This window comes from Hemiscyllium ocellatum (assembly GCF_020745735.1).
Source record: "Hemiscyllium ocellatum isolate sHemOce1 chromosome 27 unlocalized genomic scaffold, sHemOce1.pat.X.cur. SUPER_27_unloc_1, whole genome shotgun sequence".
NCBI classification, from domain to species: Eukaryota; Metazoa; Chordata; class Chondrichthyes; order Orectolobiformes; family Hemiscylliidae; genus Hemiscyllium; species Hemiscyllium ocellatum.
This window is the reverse complement of record NW_026867476.1, coordinates 2,430,409-2,456,373: the sequence shown is the minus strand read 5'-3', so window position 1 is coordinate 2,456,373 and position 25,965 is coordinate 2,430,409. Positions and strand designations below refer to the sequence as shown.

The 25,965-nt window shown below is 55.1% G+C and overlaps 1 protein-coding gene across 1 annotated transcript in view; it reads left to right on the top strand.

Annotated features, from left to right (window-relative positions):
• Positions 1–25,200, top strand: part of psme2 (proteasome activator subunit 2) — a 31,694-nt gene extending 6,494 nt beyond the window's left edge. The window contains exons 2-11 of the mRNA XM_060821463.1: positions 2,308–2,340; positions 10,294–10,356; positions 11,005–11,088; positions 13,797–13,851; positions 15,258–15,355; positions 16,349–16,417; positions 18,942–19,009; positions 19,744–19,798; positions 23,467–23,553; positions 24,870–25,200. Coding sequence (XP_060677446.1) covers positions 2,308–2,340; positions 10,294–10,356; positions 11,005–11,088; positions 13,797–13,851; positions 15,258–15,355; positions 16,349–16,417; positions 18,942–19,009; positions 19,744–19,798; positions 23,467–23,553; positions 24,870–24,953 — 696 coding nt within the window. The 3' untranslated portion in view covers positions 24,954–25,200. The remainder of the gene's footprint in view (positions 1–2,307; positions 2,341–10,293; positions 10,357–11,004; positions 11,089–13,796; positions 13,852–15,257; positions 15,356–16,348; positions 16,418–18,941; positions 19,010–19,743; positions 19,799–23,466; positions 23,554–24,869) is intronic.
• Positions 25,201–25,965: the final 765 nt, after the last annotated feature.

The window sequence follows — 25,965 nt, the reverse complement described above, 5'->3', positions numbered from 1 at the left end:
CACAGAGGTTTGTCGCATCGGGTTGAAAGTCTGAACGGGAGGGCAGAAATCTCCGGAGAAGCTCAGCAGGGGTCTGGCCGAGAAAGAGAAAGCAGAGTTGGCGTTTCGGGCCCGGTGAGGGCTGGGTTGGCTTTCCCGTCCATCGTGGCGCCCTTGCCCTCTCATTCGCCAGACTCAGGACCCCACGGGCTCTACGACTGGCCCGCTTCGTCGATTGGTGTATTTGTTGCCTCCGCGCATCTTGTCACAGGTCACTGGGAAGTGTGTCGCGATGCATCGCCATCTTGAAACGCGGAAAGGTGAAGTGAAACGCAGAAGAGAAAGACAGAAAGGGAGGGAGAAAGTGAGAGAGAGAGTGAAAGAGAAAGAGATAAAGGACAGAAGAAAGAAAGGGAAAAAGAGAGAGAAAGATAAGAGAGAAGGACAGAGAGAAAAAAAAGAGAGAGAAAGACAGAAAAAGAAAGAGAAGAGAGAAATAGGAGAGAGGGGGAAGAGAGAGATAGAATAGAGAGAAAGAGAGAGGAGAGAGAGAGACCTGGAGAGGAGAAAGAAAGAAAGGAGAGAGAGAAAAAGAGAGAGGAGGGAGGGAGAGAAAGAAAGAGAATAGAGAGAGAGAAGAAGAAGAAGAGAGAGAAAGATGAAGAAAGAGAGAGAAGGAAAGAAAGAAGGAGTGAGAGAAAGAGAGAAGGAAAGAGAATGACAGAAAGAGGAAGAAAGAAAAAAAGAAAGAATGAGAAAAAGAGGAAGAAATCAAGGAGAGAGAGAGAAAGAGAATGAGGGAAAGGAGTGAAAATAGAAAAGAGGGAAAGAAAGAGAGAAAGGGCTGAAGAAAGAAAAAGAGAGAGGAAGAGAGAGAGAATGAGAGAGATGGAAGCAGGAAAGAAGAGAAAGAGAGAAGGAAAGAGCACCTTCGATAAAAGCTGCTCCTGTAACACCCCACGGTTGAATGTGCCCAACCCGCTCTCTGGGAGTGTTCCCCAAAGTTAATCCTGGGATAGGAGCCAACCGAGCTCACACTGTCCTGCAGTAAATACACTCCTACACCAGGCTACCGGCCACACCCTCTCTTACTCGTCATTCTTCCACTGAAACTGGGCATCATCACCATCGTTACCATCGTTGTCATCATCGTCATCGTTACCATCATTACCATCATCATCACGATCGTCATCATCGTCACCGTCATCATCATCATTGTCATCATCACCGCCGTCATCATCGTCATCGTCATCATCTTCGTCATCATTATCATCATCATCGTCGTCATCATCATAATCATTAACATCGTCATCATAATCACCACCGTCGTCGTCATCACCATCACCATCATCGTCATCATCATCATCACCATCGTCAGCATCATCAGCATCATTATCATCATCATCTTCGTCATCATCGTCATCATCATATTCATCGTCATCATCGCCATCATAATCATTAACATCGTCATCATCATAATCATTAACATCATCATCGTCATCATCATCATAACGTCATCATCATATTCATCGTCGTCATCATCGCCATCGTAATCATCGTCGTCGTCATCATCACTATCATCGTCATCATCATCATCATTGTCATCGTCAACATCGTCATCATTGTCATTGTCATCATCATCGTCGTCGTCATCACCATCGTCGTCATCACCATAATCGTCATCATCACCATCATAATCATTAACATCGTCACCATAATCATCATCGTCATCATCATCCCTCCAGCCTCTGATTTGCTGCCCGCCCCGAGTTACCTCCCCCCTCCCCCACCTACTCCCCCCCCCGAGAAGATGCCACCTTGAAGCTGCTCCAATCCACGGCAGAAGCACGGCCAAAAGGCTTCAAGGATCATGCCCCAGGCTCAGTGGGATCAGGGCTGATTAGATCCAATGATCCAGTCGGGAACGTGATAGGACACACCCCCACTCTCCCCTCTTCTCACTCCAGACCACCTCAGGAATGTTTGATAGGGCAGACAGAGTAGAGGGAGCTTTACTCTGAATCTAACCCCATGCTGTCCCTGTCCCTGGGAGTGTTTGATGGGGGGACAGTGTAGAGGGAGCTTTACTCTGTATCTAACCCTGTGCTGTCCCTGTCCCTGGGAGTGTTTGATGGGGGAGCAGTGTAGAGGGAGCTTTACTCTGTATCTAACCCCGTGCTGCCCCTGTTCCTGTTCCTGGGAGTGTTTGATGGGAACAATACTCTGTATCTAACACTGGCTGTGAATGATGGTCCTAGGTTCAGTGGGATGTCTATACCAGACTGTGGTGTGTGCAGCAAGTTTTAATGTGTCTCTCTCTCTCCACAGGTCCAGAAAGTTCAGACTCAGATCTGCTCTGAGGTAAGCAGCGATGCTGTGATATATGTGTGTGTCTGTGTGTGTATATATTTATCTGTGTTTATGTCTGCCTGTCTGTGTGTGTCTGTATGCACTTGTGTCTGAATGTGTGTGTGTGTCTGTCTGTGAAAGTGTGTATGTCTGTGCCTGTGTGAATGTATGTGTATGTGTCTATCTGTGAGAGTGTGTGTGCATTCATGTCTGTTTGTGTCTGTCATTGGGAGTGTGTAATTGCGTGTATGTGAATCTGTGTGTATTTGTGTGTGTCTGTGAGTGTGTGTGTGTGTGTGTATTAGTGTCTGTATCTGAATGTGTGTGTGTGTCTGAATGTGAATGTGTGTGTGTATTTGTGTCTGTCTGTGTCTGAATGTGTGTGTGTCTGTTTGTGTGTGTCTGTGAGAGTATGTGTGTGTATTTTTGTCTGAATGTGTGTGTATGTGTCTGTGTCTGAATGTGTGTGTGTTTGTGTGTGTGTATGTGAGAGTGCGTGTGTGTAGTTGTGTGTGTCTGTGTCTGCACAAATATGTGTGTCTGTCTGTATGTGTGTTCTGTGGAAATGTGTGTGTGTGTCTGTGAGTGTGTATGTGTTTGTGTCTGTCTGTGTGGGTTCTGTGGGAATGTGTGTGTATCTGAGTCCATGTTTCTGTTTGTGTCTGTCAGTGAGAGTGTGTGCATATGAGTATTTGTGTCTGTCTGTGTAAATGTGTGTGTCTATACGTGAGTGTATTCTGCGGAATGTGTGTGTGTGTTTGTGTCTGTTGGTGTGTGTGTGTGTAGTTGTGTCTGTCTGTGTGTGTGGGTGTGTGTGTGAATGTGTGTGGGCTGTAACTAATTGGGAGGGAGTGTTCTAGTGGGGGGAGTGTGTCTATATTGGAGCTGTGTTTATATCCGTGTGCAGTGTGTTCTGCTGGTTGGTATGTTGGGGTGAGTTTGTCATATTTTAAGGATGTATTTTCCGCGGTGGATGGGGTGCATGACTAGGAGGTGGTGGGTGGCGGGATTGGGGAGGGGGGGAGGTGTGAGCTGCCATCTTAACCATGTGCTGTGGGTAGACCCACAAAGTACCTGCTGCCCCCCCCCCCTCGTTCTTGTAGATGGTAGAGGGGTGTGGGGTTTGGGAAGGTGCTGTATAAGGAGCCCCTCGGTGAGTTTCTGTTCTGAACCGTTGACACAATCTCTGTGGGAGGGCCATAACATTGAACAGCAGGACAATGCCATTCAGCCCATCGGGTCTGTTCCACGACCGGGTGAGATTGTAGGGGATCTGATCATCCTCCGCCCTCTGCTTTCTGCCTTGTCCCCTCAATTCCCTTCCTGATTCAAAGCCTCTCTCGAATACCCTCCAATGCCCAGCCCCGATATCCCCGTAGGGTAAAGTATTCCATAGAATCACTACCACCTCCCCCCTCCACTCCCCCCCCCCCCCCTCCCCCAGCACACACACACACACACCCCTTGGAGAGAGATGAAATTCCTCCCCGTCTCTGTATTCCACTGGTTACTTCTCGCTCTGAGATGACACTGCGCCTCTCCCCCCCAACCCCATACCCGGTCCTCTCCCACGATGCCAAAGAGAGAGAAGAAACGCATACATGCACACACACACACACACACACACACGACACCCACACACACACGGACACCCACACAGATGCACACTCACGCACACACTCACACAGATAGACACACAGAGACAGATGCACACACTCACACCCACACAGATAGACACACACAGAGACAGATGCACACTCACACACACACCCACACAGATAGACACAGAGACAAATGCACACACACACACACAGATAGACACACACAGAGACAGATGCACACACACACACACACACCCACACAGATAGACACACAGAGACAGATGCACACTCACACACACACCCACACAGAGACAGATGCACACTCACACACACCTCCACATAGATAGACACAGAGACAGATGCACACACACACACACACCCACACAGATAGACACACACAGAGACAGATGCACACTCACACACACACACATAAACACACACAGAGACAGATGCACACTCACACACACACACACACATAAACACACACAGAGACAGATGCACACTCACACACACACACACATAAACACACACAGAGACAGATGCACACACACAGCTAAACACACAGAGACAGATGCACCCACACACATAGACACACACAGAGACAGATGCACACACACACACACATAGACACACAGAGACAGATGCACACTCACACACACACCCACACAGATAGACACACAGAGACTGATGCACACTCACACACACCCACACAGATAGACACACACAGAGACAGATGCGCACACACACACACTCCCACACAGATAGACACACAGACAGATGCACACACACGCACACAACCACACACACACAGAGACATGCACACACACACACATAACAGACAGACAGACACACACACACACACATAGACGCACACAGACATAGATAGATATACACACAGACACACATACACTGGCACACAGACACACACACACACACTGACATATACACACACACAAAACACACACACACACACTAAGGCACACACTTTGGCGCAGACTCACTCAAACACACAGACACACACACACACAAACATACTAACACAGATACGCACAGACATACACACAGACAAAAAACACAACACACAGACACACTAGACACACACGCAAAACACACTCACACACAGAGACACATGCTCACACATACACACGCACATACACACGCACATATGTGCACACACAAACCTACTCACAGACACAGAGCGAGAGACACACAGACACACACACAGACAGAGACACACTGACACATAGATGCACACACAGAAAACCGTCGTCCTTACATGTAACTCTAGACCCACAGTGGGTGATTCTGAACCACCCCCTCTGCCCCCCGGGGCAATAGAAGCTAGGCCAAACACACCCTCGTCCCGTGAATAAATAATATAATAATGGAACCGTGGATTAATGGTGTAGGGGTAGTGTCCCGACCTCTGGGCCAGAATATCCAGGTCTGAGTGCTTCCAGAGAGTGAGCTTCAATATCTCTGAAAGAGTCACATCAATAGTCATTGAAAAGAGGGATTGGCTCGACCACACAAGTTGCAGGTGTCACTTAATGCATGATGTGTTAGTGCCTGGATGTTCTCTGTTGTACCTAGGTATGTGCCTGTGTGTTATGTGTGGGGTACTGAGTGTGTTCAGGGGGCAGGAGGGGTGCCTGTGTGTTATGTGTGGGGTACTGAGTGTGTTCAGGGGGCAGGAGGGGTGTCTGTGTGTTATGTGTGGGTACTGGGTGTGTTCAGGGGGCAGGAGGGGTGCCTGTGTGTTATGTGTGGGGTACTGGGTGTGTTCAGGGGGCAGGAGGGGTGCCTGTGTGTTATGTGTGGGTACGGAGTGTGTTCGGGGGGCAGGAGGGGTGCCTGTGTGTTACGTGTGGGTACTGAGTGTGCTCAGGGAGCAGGAGGGGTGCCTGTGTGTTATGTGTGGGGTACTGAGTGTGCTCAGGGGGCAGGAGGGGTGTCTGTGTGTTATGTGTGGGTACTGGGTGTGTTCGGGGGGCAGGAGGGGTGCCTGTGTGTTACGTGTGGGTACTGAGTGTGCTCAGGGAGCAGGAGGGGTGCCTGTGTGTTATGTGTGGGGTACTGAGTGTGTTCAGGGGGCAGGAGGGGTGTCTGTGTGTTATGTGTGGGTACTGGGTGTGTTCAGGGGGCAGGAGGGGTGCCTGTGTGTTATGTGTGGGGTACTGAGTGTGTTCAGGGGGCAGGAGGGGTGTCTGTGTGTTATGTGTGGGTACTGAGTGTGTTCAGGGGGCAGGAGGGGTGCCTGTGTGTTATGTGTGGGGTACTGAGTGTGTTCAGGGGGCAGGAGGGGTGTCTGTGTGTTATGTGTGGGTACTGGGTGTGTTCAGGGGGCAGGAGGGGTGCCTGTGTGTTATGTGTGGGTACTGAGTGTGTTCGGGGGGCAGGAGGGGTGCCTGTGTGTTACGTGTGGGTACTGAGTGTGCTCAGGGAGCAGGAGGGGTGCCTGTGTGTTATGTGTGGGGTACTGAGTGTGTTCAGGGGGCAGGAGGGGTGCCTGTGTGTTATGTGTGGGGTACTGAGTGTGTTCAGGGGGCAGGAGGGGTGTCTGTGTGTTATGTGTGGGTACTGGGTGTGTTCAGGGGGCAGGAGGGGTGTCTGTGTGTTATGTGTGGGTACTGGGTGTGTTCAGGGGGCAGGAGGGGTGCCTGTGTGTTATGTGTGGGGTACTGGGTGTGTTCAGGGGGCAGGAGGGGTGCCTGTGTGTTATGTGTGGGTACTGAGTGTGTTCGGGGGGCAGGAGGGGTGCCTGTGTGTTACGTGTGGGTACTGAGTGTGCTCAGGGAGCAGGAGGGGTGCCTGTGTGTTATGTGTGGGGTACTGAGTGTGCTCAGGGGGCAGGAGGGGTGTCTGTGTGTTATGTGTGGGTACTGGGTGTGTTCGGGGGGCAGGAGGGGTGCCTGTGTGTTACGTGTGGGTACTGAGTGTGCTCAGGGAGCAGGAGGGGTGCCTGTGTGTTATGTGTGGGTACTGAGTGTGTTCGGGGGCAGGAGGGGTGCCTGTGTGTTACGTGTGGGTACTGAGTGTGCTCAGGGAGCAGGAGGGGTGCCTGTGTGTTATGTGTGGGGTACTGAGTGTGTTCAGGGGGCAGGAGGGGTGTCTGTGTGTTATGTGTGGGTACTGGGTGTGTTCAGGGGGCAGGAGGGGTGCCTGTGTGTTATGTGTGGGGTACTGAGTGTGTTCAGGGGGCAGGAGGGGTGTCTGTGTGTTATGTGTGGGTACTGAGTGTGTTCAGGGGGCAGGAGGGGTGTCTGTGTGTTATGTGTGGGTACTGAGTGTGTTCAGGGGGCAGGAGGGGTGTCTGTGTGTTACGTGTGGGTACTGAGTGTGTTCGGGGGGCAGGAGGGGTGCCTGTGTGTTACGTGTGGGTACTGAGTGTGTTCAGGGAGCAGGAGGGGTGCCTGTATGTTACATGTGGGTACTGAGTGTGTTCAGGGAGCAGGAGGGGTGCCTATGTGTTATGTGTGGGTACTGGGTGTGTTCAGGGAGCAGGAGGGGTGCCTGTGTGTTATGTGTGGGTACTGGGTGTGTTCAGGGAGCAGAAGGGGTGCCTGTGTGTTATGTGTGGGTACTGGGTGTGTTCAGGGGGCAGGAGGGGTGCCTGTGTGTTGTGTGTGGGTACTGGGTGTGTTCAGGGGGCAGGAGGGGTCCCTGTGTGTTATGTGTGGGTACTGGGTGTGTTCAGGGAGCAGAAGGGGTGCCTGTGTGTTATGTGTGGGTACTGGGTGTGTTCAGGGGGCAGGAGGGGTCCCTGTGTGATACGTGTGGGTACTGAGTGTGTTCAGGGAACAGGAGGGGTCCCTATGTGTTATGTGTGGGTACTGAGTGTGTTCAGGGGACAGGAGGGGTGCCTGTGTGTTATGTGTGGGTACTGAGTGTGTTCAGGGGACAGGAGGGGTGCCTGTGTGTTATGTGTGGGTACTGAGTGTGTTCAGGGGGCAGGAGGGGTGCCTGTGTGTTATGTGTGGGTACTGAGTGTGTTCGGGGGCAGGAGGGGTGCCTGTGTGTTACGTGTGGGGTACTGAGTGTGTTCAGGGGGCAGGAGGGGTGTCTGTGTGTTATGTGTGGGTACTGAGTGTGTTCAGGGGGCAGGAGGGGTGTCTGTGTGTTACGTGTGGGTACTGAGTGTGTTCGGGGGGCAGGAGGGGTGCCTGTGTGTTACGTGTGGGTACTGAGTGTGTTCAGGGAGCAGGAGGGGTGCCTGTATGTTACGTGTGGGTACTGAGTGTGTTCAGGGAGCAGGAGGGGTGCCTGTGTGTTATGTGTGGGTACTGGGTGTGTTCAGGGAGCAGGAGGGGTGCCTGTGTGTTGTGTGTGGGTACTGGGTGTGTTCAGGGGGCAGGAGGGGTCCCTGTGTGTTATGTGTGGGTACTGGGTGTGTTCAGGGAGCAGAAGGGGTGCCTGTGTGTTATGTGTGGGTACTGGGTGTGTTCAGGGGGCAGGAGGGGTGCCTGTGTGTTGTGTGTGGGTACTGGGTGTGTTCAGGGGGCAGGAGGGGTCCCTGTGTGTTATGTGTGGGTACTGGGTGTGTTCAGGGAGCAGAAGGGGTGCCTGTGTGTTATGTGTGGGTACTGGGTGTGTTCAGGGGGCAGGAGGGGTCCCTGTGTGTTATGTGTGGGTACTGGGTGTGTTCAGGGAGCAGAAGGGGTGCCTGTGTGTTATGTGTGGGTACTGGGTGTGTTCAGGGGGCAGGAGGGGTCCCTGTGTGATACGTGTGGGTACTGAGTGTGTTCAGGGAACAGGAGGGGTCCCTATGTGTTATGTGTGGGTACTGAGTGTGTTCAGGGGACAGGAGGGGTGCCTGTGTGTTATGTGTGGGGTACTGAGTGTGTTCAGGGAGCAGGAGGGATGCCTGTGTGTTATGTGTGGGTACTGGGTGTGTTCAGGGGGCAGGAGGGGTGCCTGTGTGTTACGTGTGGGTACTGAGTGTGTTCAGGGAGCAGGAGGGGTGTCTGTGTGTTATGTGTGGGGTACTGAGTGTGTTTAGGGGGCAGGAGGGGTGCCTGTGTGTTACGTGTGGGTACTGAGTGTGTTCAGGGAGCAGGAGGGGTGTCTGTGTGTTATGTGTGGGTACTGAGTGTGTTCAGGGAGCAGGAGGGGTGCCTGTGTGTTATGTGTGGGGTACTGAGTGTGTTCAGGGGGCAGGAGGGGTGTCTGTGTGTTATGTGTGGGTACTGAGTGTGTTCAGGGGGCAGGAGGGGTGCCTGTGTGTGTGTGTATCTGCTGGGACTGGGGTGCAGGGGGAGCTGTCTGCAGGTGCGATGCCTCTGAAGGGTCGATACGTTCAGGGCTGTGTTGAGTCACAGACGACAGAAAAAGACTCTTTGGCTCAACCAGTCCGTGCTGTCCTTAATCCAATACTAAATATATCCCCACCCTGTCCTCGCTCGGCCCATATCCCTCCAAACCTTTCCTGTTCGTGCAAATGTCTACAGGTCTTTTAGAGGTCTGTGTGTGAGTCTGTGTGAGAGTCTGTGTACATGGTGTGTATGTGGTTTGTGTATATGGTGTGTGTATGGTGTGGGGGTCCATGGTGTGTGTATGGTGTGCATATGGGATGTGTAGATGGTGTGTACATGGTGTGTGAATGGTTTGTACGTGTTTTATACATGGTGTGTACATGGTGTGTGTATGGTGTGTACGTGGTGTATACTTGGTGTGTGTATGGTGTGTATGTGGTGTGTACATGGTGTTTATGTGGTGTGTGTATAGTGTGTGTATGGTATGTACGTGGTGTATACATGGTGTGTGCATGATGTGGGGATACATAGTGTGTACACGGTGTCTGTATATGGGATGTGTAGATGGTGTATGTATGGTGTGTGTATGGTGTATATATGGGATGTGTAGATGGTGTGTGTATGGTGTATACATGGTGTGTACATGGTGTGTGTATGGTGTGTACATGGTGTATATATGGTGTGTGTATGGTGTGTATGTGGTTTGTATATATGAAATGTGTGCATGGTGTGTAGTTGGTGTATATATGGTCTGTGTGTGTGTGTGGTATGTGGTTGTTTCCAGGTGCGGATATGGTGTGTGCATGGTGTGTGTGATGTATATATGGTGTGTGTATATGGTATGGGTATATGGTGTGTGTGATATGTATATGGTGTGTGTATTGTGTGTATATGGTATGTGTGATGTGTGTATTGTGTGTGATGTGTATATGGTGTGTATATTGTTTGTGTATGGTGTGTGTGTATGGTGTGTGTATGGTGTGTGTATGGTGTGTATGGTGTGTGTATGGTGTGTGTATGGTGTGTGTATGGTGTGTGTATGGTGTGTGTATGGTGTGGAGGGGTGTGGGTACCCAGCCCTATTGCTTTAACCCTCCCCCTCTCTCCCACAGGCTCACCGTCTCATCTCGAGCCGTCTGCCAGAAAAGATACGGGAGCTGGAATCTCTGCTGACGGTGAGAGTATTCCCCCAATCACCCCCCGCCCCCACACCTCCCCCTCAAAGCCCAGAGTCACTTCCAGCATTCCTGGGAGAGGGGCTCGAAGGTGGAGTGGGGGGGAAAGGTGAGGGGTTGGGGGAGGGAGGGAAGGTGAAGGGGGTGGGGGGCAAAGTGAGGGGGTGGGGGAGGAGAGGAAGTTGAGGGGGTGGGGGAGGAGGTGGGGGGAGGAGGGAAGGTGAGAGGGGAGTAGGGGGAGGGTGAGGGAGGAAAGTGATGGGGTGGGGAGGAGGGAAGGGAAGGTTGGGGGGAGGGGAGGAGGGTGGGGGAAAGGTGAGGGGGAGGGGAGGAGGGTGGGGGAAAGGTGAGGGGGAGAGGTGAGGGGAGGAAGGTGAGAGGGGAGTAGGGGAGGGTGAGGGGAGGAAAGTGATGGGATGGGGAGGAGGGAAGGGAAGGTTGAGGGGGAGTGGAGGAACGGGAGGGGGAGGTGAGGGAGAGAGGGGAGGAGGGGAAGGGAGGAGCAGTGAAGTTGAGGGGGAGGGGAGGGAGGTGAGGGGGAGGGGAGGAAAATGGGAGGAAGGTGAGGGGGAGAGGGACGGAAGGGAGAGCTGGGAAGGTGACCCCTGACCCCTCACCCCTGACCGTCTCGTTCCCATTGGCTCGCAGGCTGACATCCTGAACGTGTCTGACCTGTCCCTGGTTCACGGAGAACTGGACATCCCCATCCCGGACCCCCCGAAAAAGGATGAGGTGAGTGTATGAGAGAGACAGACGGGTAGGGAGGGAGAGAGGGAGAGAGAGGGAGCGAGACTCGCAGATGAGGGGTGCTGAGGGTGGGGCTGGTGGTGGGGGAAGTGGAGGGCTCAATGCGGGGTCACGTTCTGACCCACTTGACCTCTAGCCCTTTGACCTTCACACCCCCCACCCCAGAGGTCGCGTGCTCAATAGCGTTTGGGCTGGGGTGAGGTGGGGTGGGAAGGTGGGGGCGCGGGCGAGGAGAACAGGTGGGCACAGCAAGATCCCACGGGCATGGCCTGGGTGGGAAAGCTCCCGGGTCCTCATTGGCAGCGGGCAATGAAGGTGGAGGAAAGGGGGCAGGTGTAGGAGGCACGGTGTGACATCCTACCCAATAGGCCATGCCCGGAGTCACCTCAGCACTGCACGTCGGGGGGCTGTCGGGCATGGTCTGAATACTGGGGCTGAGTGGCCTCCTGTGTGCATGTCTGACAGGCTGGAGGAGGTGGGCTGAGTGGCCTCCCGCTGTTCACGTATGACAGGCTCAGGGAGGGATGGGGCTGAATGGCCTCCTGCCAATTTAAAATGGGCCTCCCTCCCAAAATGTCCAACGGGACCAAGCAACCGACCAAGTCAAAGACCCCTCACACCCCGGTTACACCCTCTACCATCCGGCAGGAGACAAAATGTTTGAATACACATAGTAACAGATTCAGGAACAGCTTCTTCCCCGCACTAACAGATTCAGGAACAGCTTCTTCCCCGAACTAACAGATTCAGGAACAGCTCCTTCCCCGCACTAACAGATTCAGGAACAGCTTCTTCCCCGTGCTAACAGATTCAGGAACAGCTTCTTCCCCGTACTAACAGATTCAGGAACACTTTCTTCCCTGTGCTAACAGATTTAGCAACAACTCTTCCCAGTACTAACAGATTCAGGAACAACTTCTTCCCCGTGCTAACAGATTCAGGAACAGCTTCTTCCCCGTACTAACAGATTCAGGAACACTTTCTTCCCTGTGCTAACAGATTTAGCAACAACTCTTCCCAGTACTAACAGATTCAGGAACAGCTTCTTCCCCGTGCTAACAGATTCAGGAACAGCTCCTTCCCCGTACTAACAGATTCAGGAACAGCTTCTTCCCTGTACTAACAGATTCAGGAACAGCTTTTCCCCCATGCTAACAGATTCAGGAACACTTTCTTCCCTATGCTAACAGATTTAGCAACATCTCTTCCCAGTACTAACAGATTCAGGAACAGCTTCTTCCCCGCGCTAACAGATTCAGGAACAGCTCCTTCCCCACGCTAACAGATTCAGGAACAGCTTCTTCCCCGTGCTAATAGATTCAGGAAAAGCTTCTTTCCCGCACTAACAGATTCAGGAACAGCATCTTCCCCACGCTAACAGATTCAGGAACAGCTTCTTCCCCGTGCTAACAGATTCAGGAACAGCATCTTCCCCGCACTAACAGATTCAGGAACAGCTTCTTCCCCGCACTAACAGATTCAGGAACAGCTTCTTCCCCTTGCTAACAGATTCAGGAACAGCTTCTTCCCCGTACGAACAGATTCAGGAACAACTTCTTCCCCGTGCTAACAGATTCAGGAACAGCTTCTTCCCCGTACTAACAGATTCAGGAACACTTTCTTCCCTGTGCTAACAGATTTAGCAACAACTCTTCCCAGTACTAACAGATTCAGGAACAGCTTCTTCCCCGTGCTAACAGATTCAGGAACAGCTCCTTCCCCGTACTAACAGATTCAGGAACAGCTTCTTCCCCGTGCTAATAGATTCAGGAAAAGCTTCTTTCCCGCACTAACAGATTCAGGAACAGCATCTTCCCCACGCTAACAGATTCAGGAACAGCTTCTTCCCCGTGCTAACAGATTCAGGAACAGCATCTTCCCCGCACTAACAGATTCAGGAACAGCTTCTTCCCCGCACTAACAGATTCAGGAACAGCTTCTTCCCCTTGCTAACAGATTCAGGAACAGCTTCTTCCCCGTACGAACAGATTCAGGAACAACTTCTTCCCCGTGCTAACAGATTCAGGAACAGCTTCTTCCCCGTACTAACAGATTCAGGAACACTTTCTTCCCTGTGCTAACAGATTTAGCAACAACTCTTCCCAGTACTAACAGATTCAGGAACAGCTTCTTCCCCTTGCTAACAGATTCAGGAACAACTTCTTCCCCGTACTAACAGATTCAGGCACAGCTTCTTCCTCGCACTAACAGATTCAGGAACAGCTTCTTCCCCGCACTAACAGATTCAGGAACAGCTTCTTCCCCTTGCTAACAGATTCAGGAACAGCTTCTTCCCCGCACTAACAGATTCAGGAACAGCTCCTTCCCCACACTAACAGATTCAGGAACAGCTCCTTCCCCGTACGAACAGATTCGGGAACAGCTTCTTCCCCGTACGAACAGATTCAGCAACAGCTTCTTCCCCGCACTAACAGATTCAGGAACAGCTTCTTCCCCGCACTAACAGATTCAGGAACAGCTTCTTCCCCGTACGAACAGATTCAGCAACAGCTTCTTCCCTGCACTAACAGATTCAGGAACAGCTTCTTCCCCGCTGTGTTCAGACTGATTGAGTAATAAGTCAAGCCAAACATTCAGTCGTGCATCACACTCACCCTCCCCCACCCCCACCATGCCCTCTCCCCCAGCTCCAAGCTGTCCCTCTGCTGTAACCTGACCATCTGCCCCCGCAGGAGAATTCCAACGGATCGTCAGAGGCGGAAGATGGGAAGGAGAAAAAGGAGAAACGTGAGTGAAATGCGCCATTACTCAGGGTCTCCTGCTCAATCCCCCGGGGTAAACGATGCTCCTCTCCCCACACCGTCCTGTTAATCGCCCTTTCATGGGACTCAGTATTTGGTACCCCAACCCCAATCTGTAATTACCCCCTTCGAGCCCTTGGGTCTCGTTCTGATGTTTCAGAGGGCACGGTTAAGTGTCAGATGGGTGTGTGTGGTGGCCTGGAGTCACGTGGTGAGGCCCAGACCTTTGGGGGAGGGGAAGGGCAGATATCCTTACCCCTAAAGGGGGTAAAGGTTAAGGGAAACATTGGTGACCCGCAAATCGGGTGCTCACACTCACCGTGACCCAGTCCGGCTTCCGAATCCTGATTTATTTGGTGGAATTAGGCACTGGTAGAGGCCGGGGGTGGGGTGGGGTGGGGGAGGAGATGGGGTTTGAACCCAGGTCGCCCCCACCCTCCACCCACCAGTCCAGTCGCAGTAAAAGATTGACACTGTCTCTATGTCTCAGGAGAGTGCGGACCGGTCACTAGGCTCCAGGAATGCCTGGGCACTATGCTCCAGTGGTCGCTGGGCATGGGCGAGGCCTGGTCGCTAGGCTCCGATGAAAGGCCGGTCACTCAGCTGCAGTGAGACCTGGTAACTGGACTCGGGCTAGGCTTGGTCGCTTAGCTTGGGCATGGTCACTGGTCACTAGGCTCTGGCGAGGCCTGGTCGCTGGACTAGGGTGAGGCCCGATTGCTAGGCCCGTGCAAGGCCTGGGCACTGGGCATGGTTGAGGCCCGATCGCTAGGCTCGTGCGAGGCCTGGTCTCTGGGCATGGGCGAGGCCCGATCGCTAGGCTCGTGCGAGGCCTGGTCTCTGGGCATGGATGAGGCCTGGTCTCTGGGCATGGATGAGGCCTGGTCACTAGGCTCAGGCGAGGCTTGGTCTCTGGGCATGGATGAGGCCTGGTCACTGGGCTTGAGTGAGGCCTGGTCTCTGGGCATGGATGAGGCCAGGTCACTGGGCTTGAGTGAGGCCTGGTCTCTGGGCATGGATGAGGCCAGGTCACTGGGCTTGAGTGAGGCCTGGTCTCTGGGCATGGTTGAGGCCTGGTCATTAGGCTCAGGTGAGGCTTGGTCACTAGGCTCAGGTGGGGCTTGGTTGCTAGGCTCGGGTGAGGCCTGGTTGCTAGGCTCGAGCAAGGCCTGGTCACGAGGCTCAGGCAAGGCCTGGTCACTAGGCTCAGGCGTGGCCTGGTTGCTGGGTATAAGTGAGACCTGGTTCCTGGGCTTGGCCAGTATGCAGGTGTCGTTGCCAAGACTCCATGTTCTCCCTCTATGAGGGCAGCAAGAGCATGGGAATGGGGTAAAACATTCTCCGAGATTGGCAACTAAGCCTCTCTCTCTCTCCCTCTCTCCTTCCACACAGCCCCAAAATGTGGCCTGATCAAGGCCAATGAGAAGATTCTGAACTTGGTGCAATGTGTCAAACCGCAACTCAACGAACTCAAAGAAGCCTGCATCGTGGTGAGTGAGACAGGAAATTCCAGACCACACAGTACTCCCGGGACAGCCCCCTGCCATATCAGCACTAGCTCTCTCTCTCTCTCAGTCTCTCACACAGACACAGGTACAATCCAGCGCTCCCTGTAACAGTCCCCAGGATCCGCACTGAGCTCTCTCTCTCTCTCTCTCTCTCTCTCTCTCTCAGAGACAGGTACAATACAGAGCTCCCTGTACACTCCCCAGGATCCGCACTGAGCTCTCTCCCTCTCTCTCTCTCTCAGAGACAGGTACAATACAGAGCTCCCTGTAACAGTCCCCAGGGTCCGCACTGAGCTCTCTCTCAGAGACAGGTACAATACAGAGCTCCCAATAACATACCCCAGGGTCCGCACTGAGCTCTCTCTCTCTCTCTCTCTCTCACACACAGAGACAGGTACAATACAGCGCTCCCTGTACACTCCCCAGGACCCGCACTGAGCTCTCTCCCTCTCTCTCTCTCTCTCTCAGAGACAGGTACAATACAGAGCTCCCTGTACACTCCCCAGGATCCGCACTGAGCTCTCTCCCTCTCTCTCTCTCTCTCAGAGACAGGTACAATACAGAGCTCCCTGTAACAGTCCCCAGGGTCCGCACTGAGCTCTCTCTCTCTCTCTCAGAGACAGGTACAATACAGAGCTCCCAATAACATACCCCAGGGTCCGCACTGAGCTCTCTCTCTCTCTCTCTCTCTCACACACAGAGACAGGTACAATACAGCGCTCCCTGTACACTCCCCAGGACCCACACTGAGCTCTCTCCCTCTCTCTCAGAGACAGGTACAATACAGAGCTCCCAATAACACACCCCAGGGTCCGCACTGAGCTCTGTCTCCTCTCTCCCTCCCTCTCACTTGCTACTTGCTGTTAGGAAGGATTGAATGCCGTCACTCTGCCTGTGCGAGTGTCTCTCTGTCTCTCTCTCTGCCTGATCATCTCTCGTCTCCCAACCTATCCCTTCTGCCTGGTTCTTTCCCAGATAACCGCCTGGATCCAGTACATGGTGCCAAAGATCGAAGATGGGAATGATTTTGGCGTCGCCATTCAGGTGAGGGTTGTGGCTGGTGGGGGTGAGGGGAGATGGTGGGGTGGTGGGGGTGGGAGACAGTGTGAGATTGGCCAAGCGGGCCCTGGTGGGCGCTCGCGTTGACTGTTTGGGGGATTGTGGCAGGGGAGATTAGCCCAGCATTCATCGCTCTCCCCTCCCCCCTCCACCACACCACCTCCGTGACAACCCAGAGTCGACCGCGTCGGCCTGGCGACAGGAGTCACATGGACCTGGGTGGGGACGGCGGTGAGATCTCCCACCGTCATGATCCTTCAGTGCAAGGCTCAGTGCCGCGTCGGTATGCCATCTTGCTTGGCACGCACAGTGCGATCCCACTCTGCTCGCTGTATCTCCTCCGGGTTGAGGGAGGTGGGGCGCGATGGCCCAGTGGTATTATGGCCGGGCCCATTCATCCATGGGACGTCCCGGCTTCAAATCTCGCTCCGGTCTGGACGGCGGGAATTTGAATTCAATCCAGAAAAATCAAATACCAAGGGTCCAGTGATGACCAGGAGGGAAAACCCCATTAGGTTCCCTCATGTCCCCTTCAGGGAAGGAGACGGCTTTCCTTAACCTGGTCGGGCTGACATGTGACTCCAGACCCACAGCAACATGGCTGACTCTCAAGCAAGTTAGCACGGACAATCCACCTTAACCTGCACATCCCTGGGCACTATGGGTAACTTAGCACAGCCAATCCCCCCTAACCTACACATCCCTGGGCACTATGGGTAATTTAGCATGGCCAATCCACCCTAACCTACACATCCCTGAGCACTATGGGTAATTTAGCATGGCCAATCCACCCTAACCTACACATCCCGGGGCACTATGGGTAATTTAGCATGGCCAATCCACCCTAACCTACACATCCCTGGGCACTATGGGTAATTTAGCATGGCCAATCCACCCTAACTTGCACATCCCTGGGCACTATGGGTAATTTAGCACTGACAATCCACCCTAACCTACACATCCCTGGGCACTATGGGTAATTTAGCATGGCCAATCCACCCTAACCTACACATCCCTGGGCACTATGGGTAATTTAGCATGGCCAATTCACCCTAACCTACACATCCCTGGGCATTATGAGTAATTTAGTACAGCCAATCGGCCCTAACCTGGATATCTCTGGGCATAATGGGTAATTTAGTACCGCCAATCCATCCTAACCTGCATATCTTTGGACTGTGGGAGGAAACTGGAGCACCCGGAGGAAACCCACGCAGACACTGTGTGGGGGTGGGGAGTGGATGGTAGGAACGTCCAAACTCCACACTGTCAGTCGCACCGAGGGTGAGATTGAACCCCGGTCCCTGGCGCCATGAGGCAGCGGCACTGTGCCTTTGCTCCACAACGGCCATGGGTCAGACCACGAGCGAATTGGAACTTCTCCCGGGGCACACACCGGGACTTGAACCCTTGGAATGCCACAGGTTCTCAGTCCTGAGATCTTACCTCTGTGACCCGCAGTGAACCCCGAAATGGCCTGAGGTGTGGGGACCCTTGGTTGTCGATCGATGAGACAATGGCCGACCAGCTCGTGACCTCCGTTAACCCTTTCCCTGTGCTGCCTGCTCACACAAAGATGGCCGCCCACCCCATGACCCCGTTGGCCAATGGAATGAACGATGGAATGGCCGACTCCGGTTCCTCTCTCTCGATGCCCCAACTCTTCATTTGAGGGAATACAAGCTCAGTGTGTGACCCCACACCCCTTCCCCCCCACCCCCCCCCCACACCCCTTCCCCCCCACCACCCCCGCACCGATCCTTTAACCCCTTCCACGCCCCAGGGTAAACCTCCTCAACTTGCCCCTTCCAATGGAGCTCTTCCCCCAGGGAGGTGCCCGGGATTGAACTCTGTTCCAAACAGCCACTTAGAGTCATAGAGCACGGACGCAGACCCTTCGGTCCAACTCGTCCGTGCCGACCCAGATATCCTGAACCTAATCTCATCCAATTTGCCAGCCCTTGGCCCATATCCCTCCAAACCCTTCCCATTCCTGTCCCCATCCAGATGCCTTTTAAATGCTGTCATTGTACCAGCCTCCACCACTTCCTCTGGCAGCTCATTCCACACCCGCACCACCCTCTGGGTGAAAACGTTGCCCCTTTTAAATCTTTCCCTCTCACCCAACACCTATGCCCTCGAGTTCTGGACTCGCCCCACCCCAGGGAAAAGACCTTGTCTGTTAACCTTATCCATGCTCTCTCAAGATTTTATAGACCTCTGACAGCCCCAGCCTGTTCAGCCTCTCCCTGTAGCTCAAACCCTCCAAGCCTGGCAACAACATTGTAAATCTTTTCGGAACCCTTTCAAGTTTCACAACGTCCTTCCACAATCCCCTTTGTCTATATCTCTCCGTGATATCGTTCCCAGGAACCTGGGGTGTCATTTACCTGAGTTACCCTGTGTCCAGAAGGTGGGGGGGGGGGGGGGGGGGGGAAGGGCAGTGGTGAGGGATTCAGGGGTGGATTGGCCTCTGGACTTTGACAGATCTCACCCGTGTTTCCCTCAGGAAAAGATTCTGGAGCGGACAGCAGCAGTCAAGACCAAGGTGGAAGGGTTTCAGACCAGCATCACAAAGTAAGTGACCTCTCACAGGCCGAGGCCTGGGTATACATCGATATCCACACTCCCACAGGCTGGGGACTGGCTATACATCTAAATCTACACTCCCACAGGCTGGGGACTGGGTATACATCTATATCCACACTCTCACAGGCTGGGGACTGGGTATACATCTATATCCACACTCCCACAGGCTGGGGACTGGGTATACATCTATATCCACACTCTCACAGGCTGGGGACTGGCTATACATCTATATCCACACTCTCACAGGCTGGGGACTGGCTATACATCGATATCTACACACATACACAAACAGTCCCACTCTCACTCTCTCACACACACACTATCCCTCTCGCTCACTCTCACACACACACTGCTCCTCTCTCTCTCACACACAGAAACAGTCCCTTTCTCACACACACACCGTCCCTCTCTCTCTCACACACACACCGTCCCTCTCTCTCCCTCTCTCACACACCGTCCCTCTCTCTCTCTCTCTCCCTCTCACACACACCCACACTGTCCTTCTCTCTCTCTCTCTCTCACACACACCCACACTGTCCTTCTCTCTCTCTCTCTCTCACACACACCCACACTGTCCTTCTCTCTCTCTCTCTCTCTCTCACACACACACTGTCCTTCTCTCTCTCTCACACACACACACACACACACACACACACACACACACACACACACACACACACACAGTCCCTCTCTCTCTCACACACTCTCTCTCCTCTCGGCAGGTATTTCACGGAGCGCGGAGATGCAGTGGCCAAAGCCTCCAAAGACACACACGTGGTGAGTGAACTGGGAATACAGGGGCAGACGCTACGTGGCCAAACCGGGTTTAAGCACCCTCTCCCCCCCTGCAAGTGATAGGAGTCAGAGTGTATTTTGTGCAGAGAATCTAACCACCTTTGACGGTCAATGGCATTACCGTCATTGAACCCTATTCCACCCAACTATCAACATCCTGGGGGTTACCGTTGACCAGAAACTGAACATGGACCAGCCCCAGATAAACACAGTGACTACAAGAGCAGGGTCAGAGGCTGGGAATCCTGCAGCGAGTCACTCCCCTCCTGACTCTCCCCCCGAAGCCCTGTCCCACCATCGACAAGGCACAAGTCAGGAAGGGGGAGGGAATACTCCCCACTTGCTCCTGGATGGGGGGGGGGCAGCTCCGACAACACCTGAGAAGCTCGACACCGCCCAGGGACAAAGCAGCCCCCTCCCCACTCCCTGTTCGATTGGCCCCACCCCCACAAACCCCCCGGTCCCTCCCCCCACCCTCCTCAGTGTGTACCGTCTATAAGACCCACTGCAGAACCTCACCGAGGGGCTCCTTAGACAGCACCTTCCCAAACCCCCCCCCCGCCACACACCCCTCTACCATCTAGAAAGGGGGGGGAAGAGGCAGCAGATACATAGGAACACCCACCGCCCCCCCTCCCCAAACCACTCCCTGTCCCAGAATCTATCGGCCGTTCCTTCCTGGGTCAGAATCCTGGGATTGCCCCCTTCCCTGAGGGGCATCGTGGGTCTACCCCACAGCAGCACGTGGCTAAGAAGGCAGCTCACCAACCCCCCCCCCCCACTTTCTCAAGGCAGGGGGCAATTAGGGACGGGGGGAAACGAATGCTGGGCAGAGCCGGAATAAAAGGAAAAGATGATGCCCGAAATGGGAGGGTTTTCATCAAGAGAGGTTTCCGACTGGGAAAAGCAGAATTTGTCCCAGTGAGAGTGACTCAGTGCGATCGGAGTGTGGGGGGGACAGGAGAGCCGGACACAGGAGCCGTCCGTGGAACATTATCTCCGATCTCTCTGACAGAGGACTCCAAAAGAACCCCTCTCTCCGTCTGGAGAGTGGCGATCGGCGAAGTCGGGAGTGTTTCTTATCCCTTCATTCCCTCCTTAAGACCCAACCGGCCCTCTGGGGTATAAGGTTAAGAGGGCACCGTCGATGTTGCCGATTCTCTCCGTCAGGCGGGAGGACAGGAGCACGGGGCGGGGGCTGGGGCAGCTGGGGACATCACGTTGGGGTTGTACAGAACATTGGGGAGGCTTCGTCTGGAGTACCGTGTCCGGGTTCCCGTCGCCCCGTTACAGGAAGGGGATTGTTAAGCAGGAGCGGGTTCGGAAGAGATTTCCCAGGGTTTTGCCAGGAATGTGGGTGGGGGGGTAGGGAGCGGTTTGAGTTGTAAGGAGAGGTGGGAGGCCATTCAGCCCATTTCTCCAGCCTGCTGCACAGGAACAGGAGGGTCCTGTATTGCCTTTACTGGTCAGTGCAGAGAGGTCACGTTACAGCCGGACATGACCTTGGTTCGGCTGCTTTTGGAATACCGTACTGTGATCAATTCTGCTCTCCTTCCTATCGGAAAGATGTGGTGAACCTTGAAAGGGTTCAGAAAGGATGTTAGAAACAATGACTGCAGATGCTGGAAACCAGATTCTGGATCAGTGGTGCTGGAAGAGTACAGCAGTTCAGGCAGCATCCGAGGAGCAGTAAAATCGACGTTTCGGGCAAAAGCCCTTCATCAGGAATAAAGGCAGAGAGCCTGAAGGGTGGAGAGATAAGCTAGAGGAGGGTGGGGGTGGGGAGAGAGTAGCATAGAGTACAATAGGTGAGTGGGGGAGGGGATGAAGGTGATAGGTCAGGGAGGAGAGGGTGGAGTGGATAGGTGGAAAAGGAGCTAGGCAGGTCGGACAAGTCCGGACAAGTCATGGGGACAGTGCTGAGCTGGAAGTTTGGGACTAGGGTGAGGTGGGGGAAGGGGAAATGAGGAAACTGTTGAAGTCCACATTGATGCCCTGGGGTTGAAGTGTTCCGAGGCGGAAGATGAGGCGTTCTTCCTCCAGGCGTCTGGTGGTGAGGGAGCGGCGGTGAAGGGTGTTGCCGGGGTTGGAGGGTTCGAGCTACAGGGAGAGGCTGGGGTTGTTTTCCCTGGAGTGTCGGAGGCTGAGGGGGGGTGGACCTTTTAAAATCATGAGGTGGGGAGGGGGGGGGTGGTGTTGGACAAAGTTAAAAGTCACGCATCGCCAGGTTGTAGTCGGAAAGGTTTACTCGGAAGCTGTAGCTGTCGGAGCGCCGCTCCTTCACCAGGAGGGTTTGTTTGAGCTGTTTGCGAAGGGAATTCCAGACCTGCTCATGGGGTCACGTTCTCGAGAGAGCCACAGGCTTTCTGACGTGAGGTGCCATCTCAGCTCAGACAGCGCATGGGAAGGGTGGGGTGGGGGGGCGGGAGGGGGTGTGGAGGTTGAAGCCGCCCTGTATCCCAGTCCGGAGTCAGACTGGTTTGATTCCTAAACTGGGAATTCACGGAACCTCTCACGGTTTGGTGGACGGTTGGGCGTCTTTTGAGCAAAGTACAACACGGGTCTCCAAATCACGAGGGGGGTGGGTGGGGTTAATGGGAGGGGTCTGTTCCCCGGCCTGGGCTGGGGTGGGGGATGGTTTCAAATCTTTTAAAGGTGGAAGGAGAAAGGTTTGAGAAAGGACGTGAGGGGAGGGGGGGATTCATTTTTCACACAGTTTGCGCCATGGAATGATCTTCCCGGGGAAGTGGGGGGCGGGGGCTGCAGAGCCAACGTTGAAGAGACGTTCGGAGAGGGAGGTGACGAGGGAATGTGCGGAGGGCCAGGAGCCGGGAGCCCCGGGTCGGCACGGACCGCTCGGGCCGAAGGGTCTGTGTCCATGGCCGGGGGGAAGGGAAAGGGGGGTGCGGGAGGGGCTACCCAGCTCCGTTCATCGAGCTCCCCCTCCCCCCACCCCCACACAGCCCACCCCAACCCCCACCACCAACACCACCCCAACCCCCACCAACCCCCACCACCGCCACCCCAACCCCCACCCCAACCCCCACCACCCCCACCCCACCCCCACGTCCACCCCCCCACCTCCACCCCCCACCTCCAACTTCACACCCCCCCATTCCCATCCCCACCCCACACACCCCCCACGCCCCACCACTCCCCACCCCCACCCCCAACGCCCCCCCCCCCGCCACCCCCACTCCCCTCCCCCCCCCACAATCTCTCACGCATCTCCCCTCTCCCCCCCCCTCCCCTCCACCCCGCTGATACCCGGATTGGGGGGGGGGGGGGGGGAGGAGGAGGACGGAGATGATCCGGAAACGTCCCTCGGGAAACGCGGCCCCGTCCTCCCTGGACCCCGGGAGAACCCGGGCAAACCAGACCCAGTTCGTGAGGGGTCCCTGACAAGAGACGGGGAAGGGGAGACGGGAGGGCAGACTGACGGCAGGGAGGTGTGGGGGTCAGGGGTCAGGGGGGCGAACCGGGAGAGGGCAGTCGCTGCAGCCTCAGGGGGGCCGGTGGCTGGTCAGTAGGTGGGGGGGTGGGGGAATTTCAGGAACGTGTCAGATGACTCCCCGCCGGGTACCCTGACCCCACACGGTGTACCCCTACCCCCTGACTCTCTCTGTCTTGCCCCCACTCCCCCACCCCAGATGGATTATCGCCAACTGGTCCACGAGAAAGATGAGGCGGCCTACATGGAGCTCAGGGCGATGGTCATGGACATCAGGGGCTTCTATGTAAGTCACCGGGGGGTGGGGGTGGGGTAAGGGGTCTGGGGGGGGGCAGGGACACATTCAACCTGACCGTGGGAGGGGGGACAGTCTCTGACGGACACTCTGTGGGGGAGGGGGGACAGTCACTGACGGACACTCTCTATGGCGGGGGAGGAGGGGACGGTCATTGACGGACACTCTCTGTGAGGGGGGGACGGTCACTGACAGACACTCTGTGCAGGGGAGGGGGAGGGGGGGGACAGTCACTGACGGACACTCTCTGTGGGGGGGGAGGGGGGGACGGTCACTGACGGACACTCTGTGGGGGGACGGTCACTGACGGACACTCTCTGTAGGGAGGGAGGAGGGGACGGTCATTGACGGTCACTCTGAGGGGGGGAGGGTCACTGACGGACACTCTGTGGGGGGACGGTCACTGACGGACACTCTCTGTGGGGAGGGAGATGGGGACGGTCACTCTGAGGGGGGGAGGGTCACTGACAGACACTCTCTGTGAGGGGGGGAGGGGGGGACGGTCACTGACGGACACTCTGTGCGGGGGAGGGGGAGGGGGGACAGTCACTGACGGACACTCTCTGTGAGGGGGAGAGGGGGGGACGGTCACTGACGGACACTCTGTGGGGGGACGGTCACTGACGGACACTCTGTGCGGGGGAGGGGGGGGGACAGTCACTGATGGACACTCTCTGTGGGGAGGGAGGAGGGGACGGTCATTGACGGTCACTCTGAGGGGGGAGGGTCACTGACGGACACTCTCTGTGAGGGGGGGGAGGGGGGGACGGTCACTGACGGACACTCTGTGCGGGGGAGGGGGAGGGGGGGACAGTCACTGAAGGACACTCTGTGGGGCGGGACGGTCACTCACTGACGGACACTCTGTGGGGGGAGGGGGGACGGTCACTGACGGACACTCTCTGTGGGGGGAGGGGGGACAGTCACCGACGGACACTCTCTGTGGGGGTAGGGGGGACAGTCACCGACGGACACTCTCTGTGGGGGGAGGGGGGACAGTCACCGACGGACACTCTCTGTGGGGGTAGGGGGGACAGTCACCGACGGACACTCTCTGTGGGGGGGGGGTGTGTGATGGAGCGTTGCAAATCCTCACCTTTCACTCTTTGGATCCAGGCGCTGACCTTTAACCTTTCGACCGGGGGGGGGTGGGGCAGTTGGTCAGCGACACATGACCTTTCCTGGCTGCCCAAGGTCAGACATGGCCTGGTGGTGGGGTGTGGGGGTGGGACAGAGGGAACCGCAGCGGTAATCCCTCAGTGTCCGGCGCTGATTCTCTCTCTCTCTCTCTCTCTGTCCGTCCCCAGGTGGAACTGCTGGACATTATCCTGAAAAACAAGGAGAAGATCACCAATCCCAAGGGAGAGGAGAAAGCGTTGTCCATGTACTGAGACACTCAAGGTCCACGGGGAGCCGGGTTCAGAGAGAGAGGATACTGGGTGGGTGGGGGGGGTGTCGCGTGGGTAAAGGTGGTGAAGGACATTAAACTATTGTCGATGGGCAACTGGGCAGCCACGTCTGCCCACGTTCTGTGCACTTACAGCCAAGGTGGGGGGAGGGGGTGCGGTCCCACACAGACTGACGCCCGCCCGCCCGCCCACGGCTTTGTGAACGTGAATAAATTTCTACCTTGCGTGAGTGTGGACCCGCAGGATAAATTCACTCCGCCTCGACCAGCCAGCGGTCTCACGGCACGAAAACAGACCCTTCGGCCCAACCAGTCCATGCCGACCCTAATCCCAAATTTGAAACCAGTCCCGCCTTCCTGCTCCAGGCCCGTGTCCCTCCAAACCTTTCCCTATTCACGTCCTCGTCCTAATGTCTTTTAGACGTTGTGACTGTGCCTGCATCCCCCACTCCCTGTGGAAGCCCATTCCACACACGGAATCTCTCTCCTCTCACTTTAAAAACGTGCCCCCTGGTGTTGACAACCCCCATTAACTCTCTTGATACCTCTCACGATTCTCTGGTGAGAGAAACAGAGCGGGTGAGGTGATGAGAGAGAGAGCTCATGTAGCGGGTGTGGGAGCAGGCGGCCATTCGGCCCATCGTGTCTGCTCCACCAATCGGATCTGATTGTCCTCCACTCCCCAGCCTTTTCCCCTCCATTCCCCTTCCTGGTTAAACCTCTCTCTCTGTCTCGGCCTTGAATACCCTCAATGCCCTGTCCCCGACAGTCCCCTGCGGTAAATTATTCCACAGATTCACAGCCTCCCCTCCCTCGGAGAGAGAGGAAATTCCTCCCCGTGTCTGTCTTTAATGGGCGACCCCCCTCACTCTGAGACGATACCCCCCCACTCCCCTCACTCTGGTCCTAGACTCTCCCACACGATGGGGGGGGGGGGCAACAACCTCTCCACATCTTCCCCCTGTCAGTCCCCTCCCTCCCCTTGTCTGTCTCAA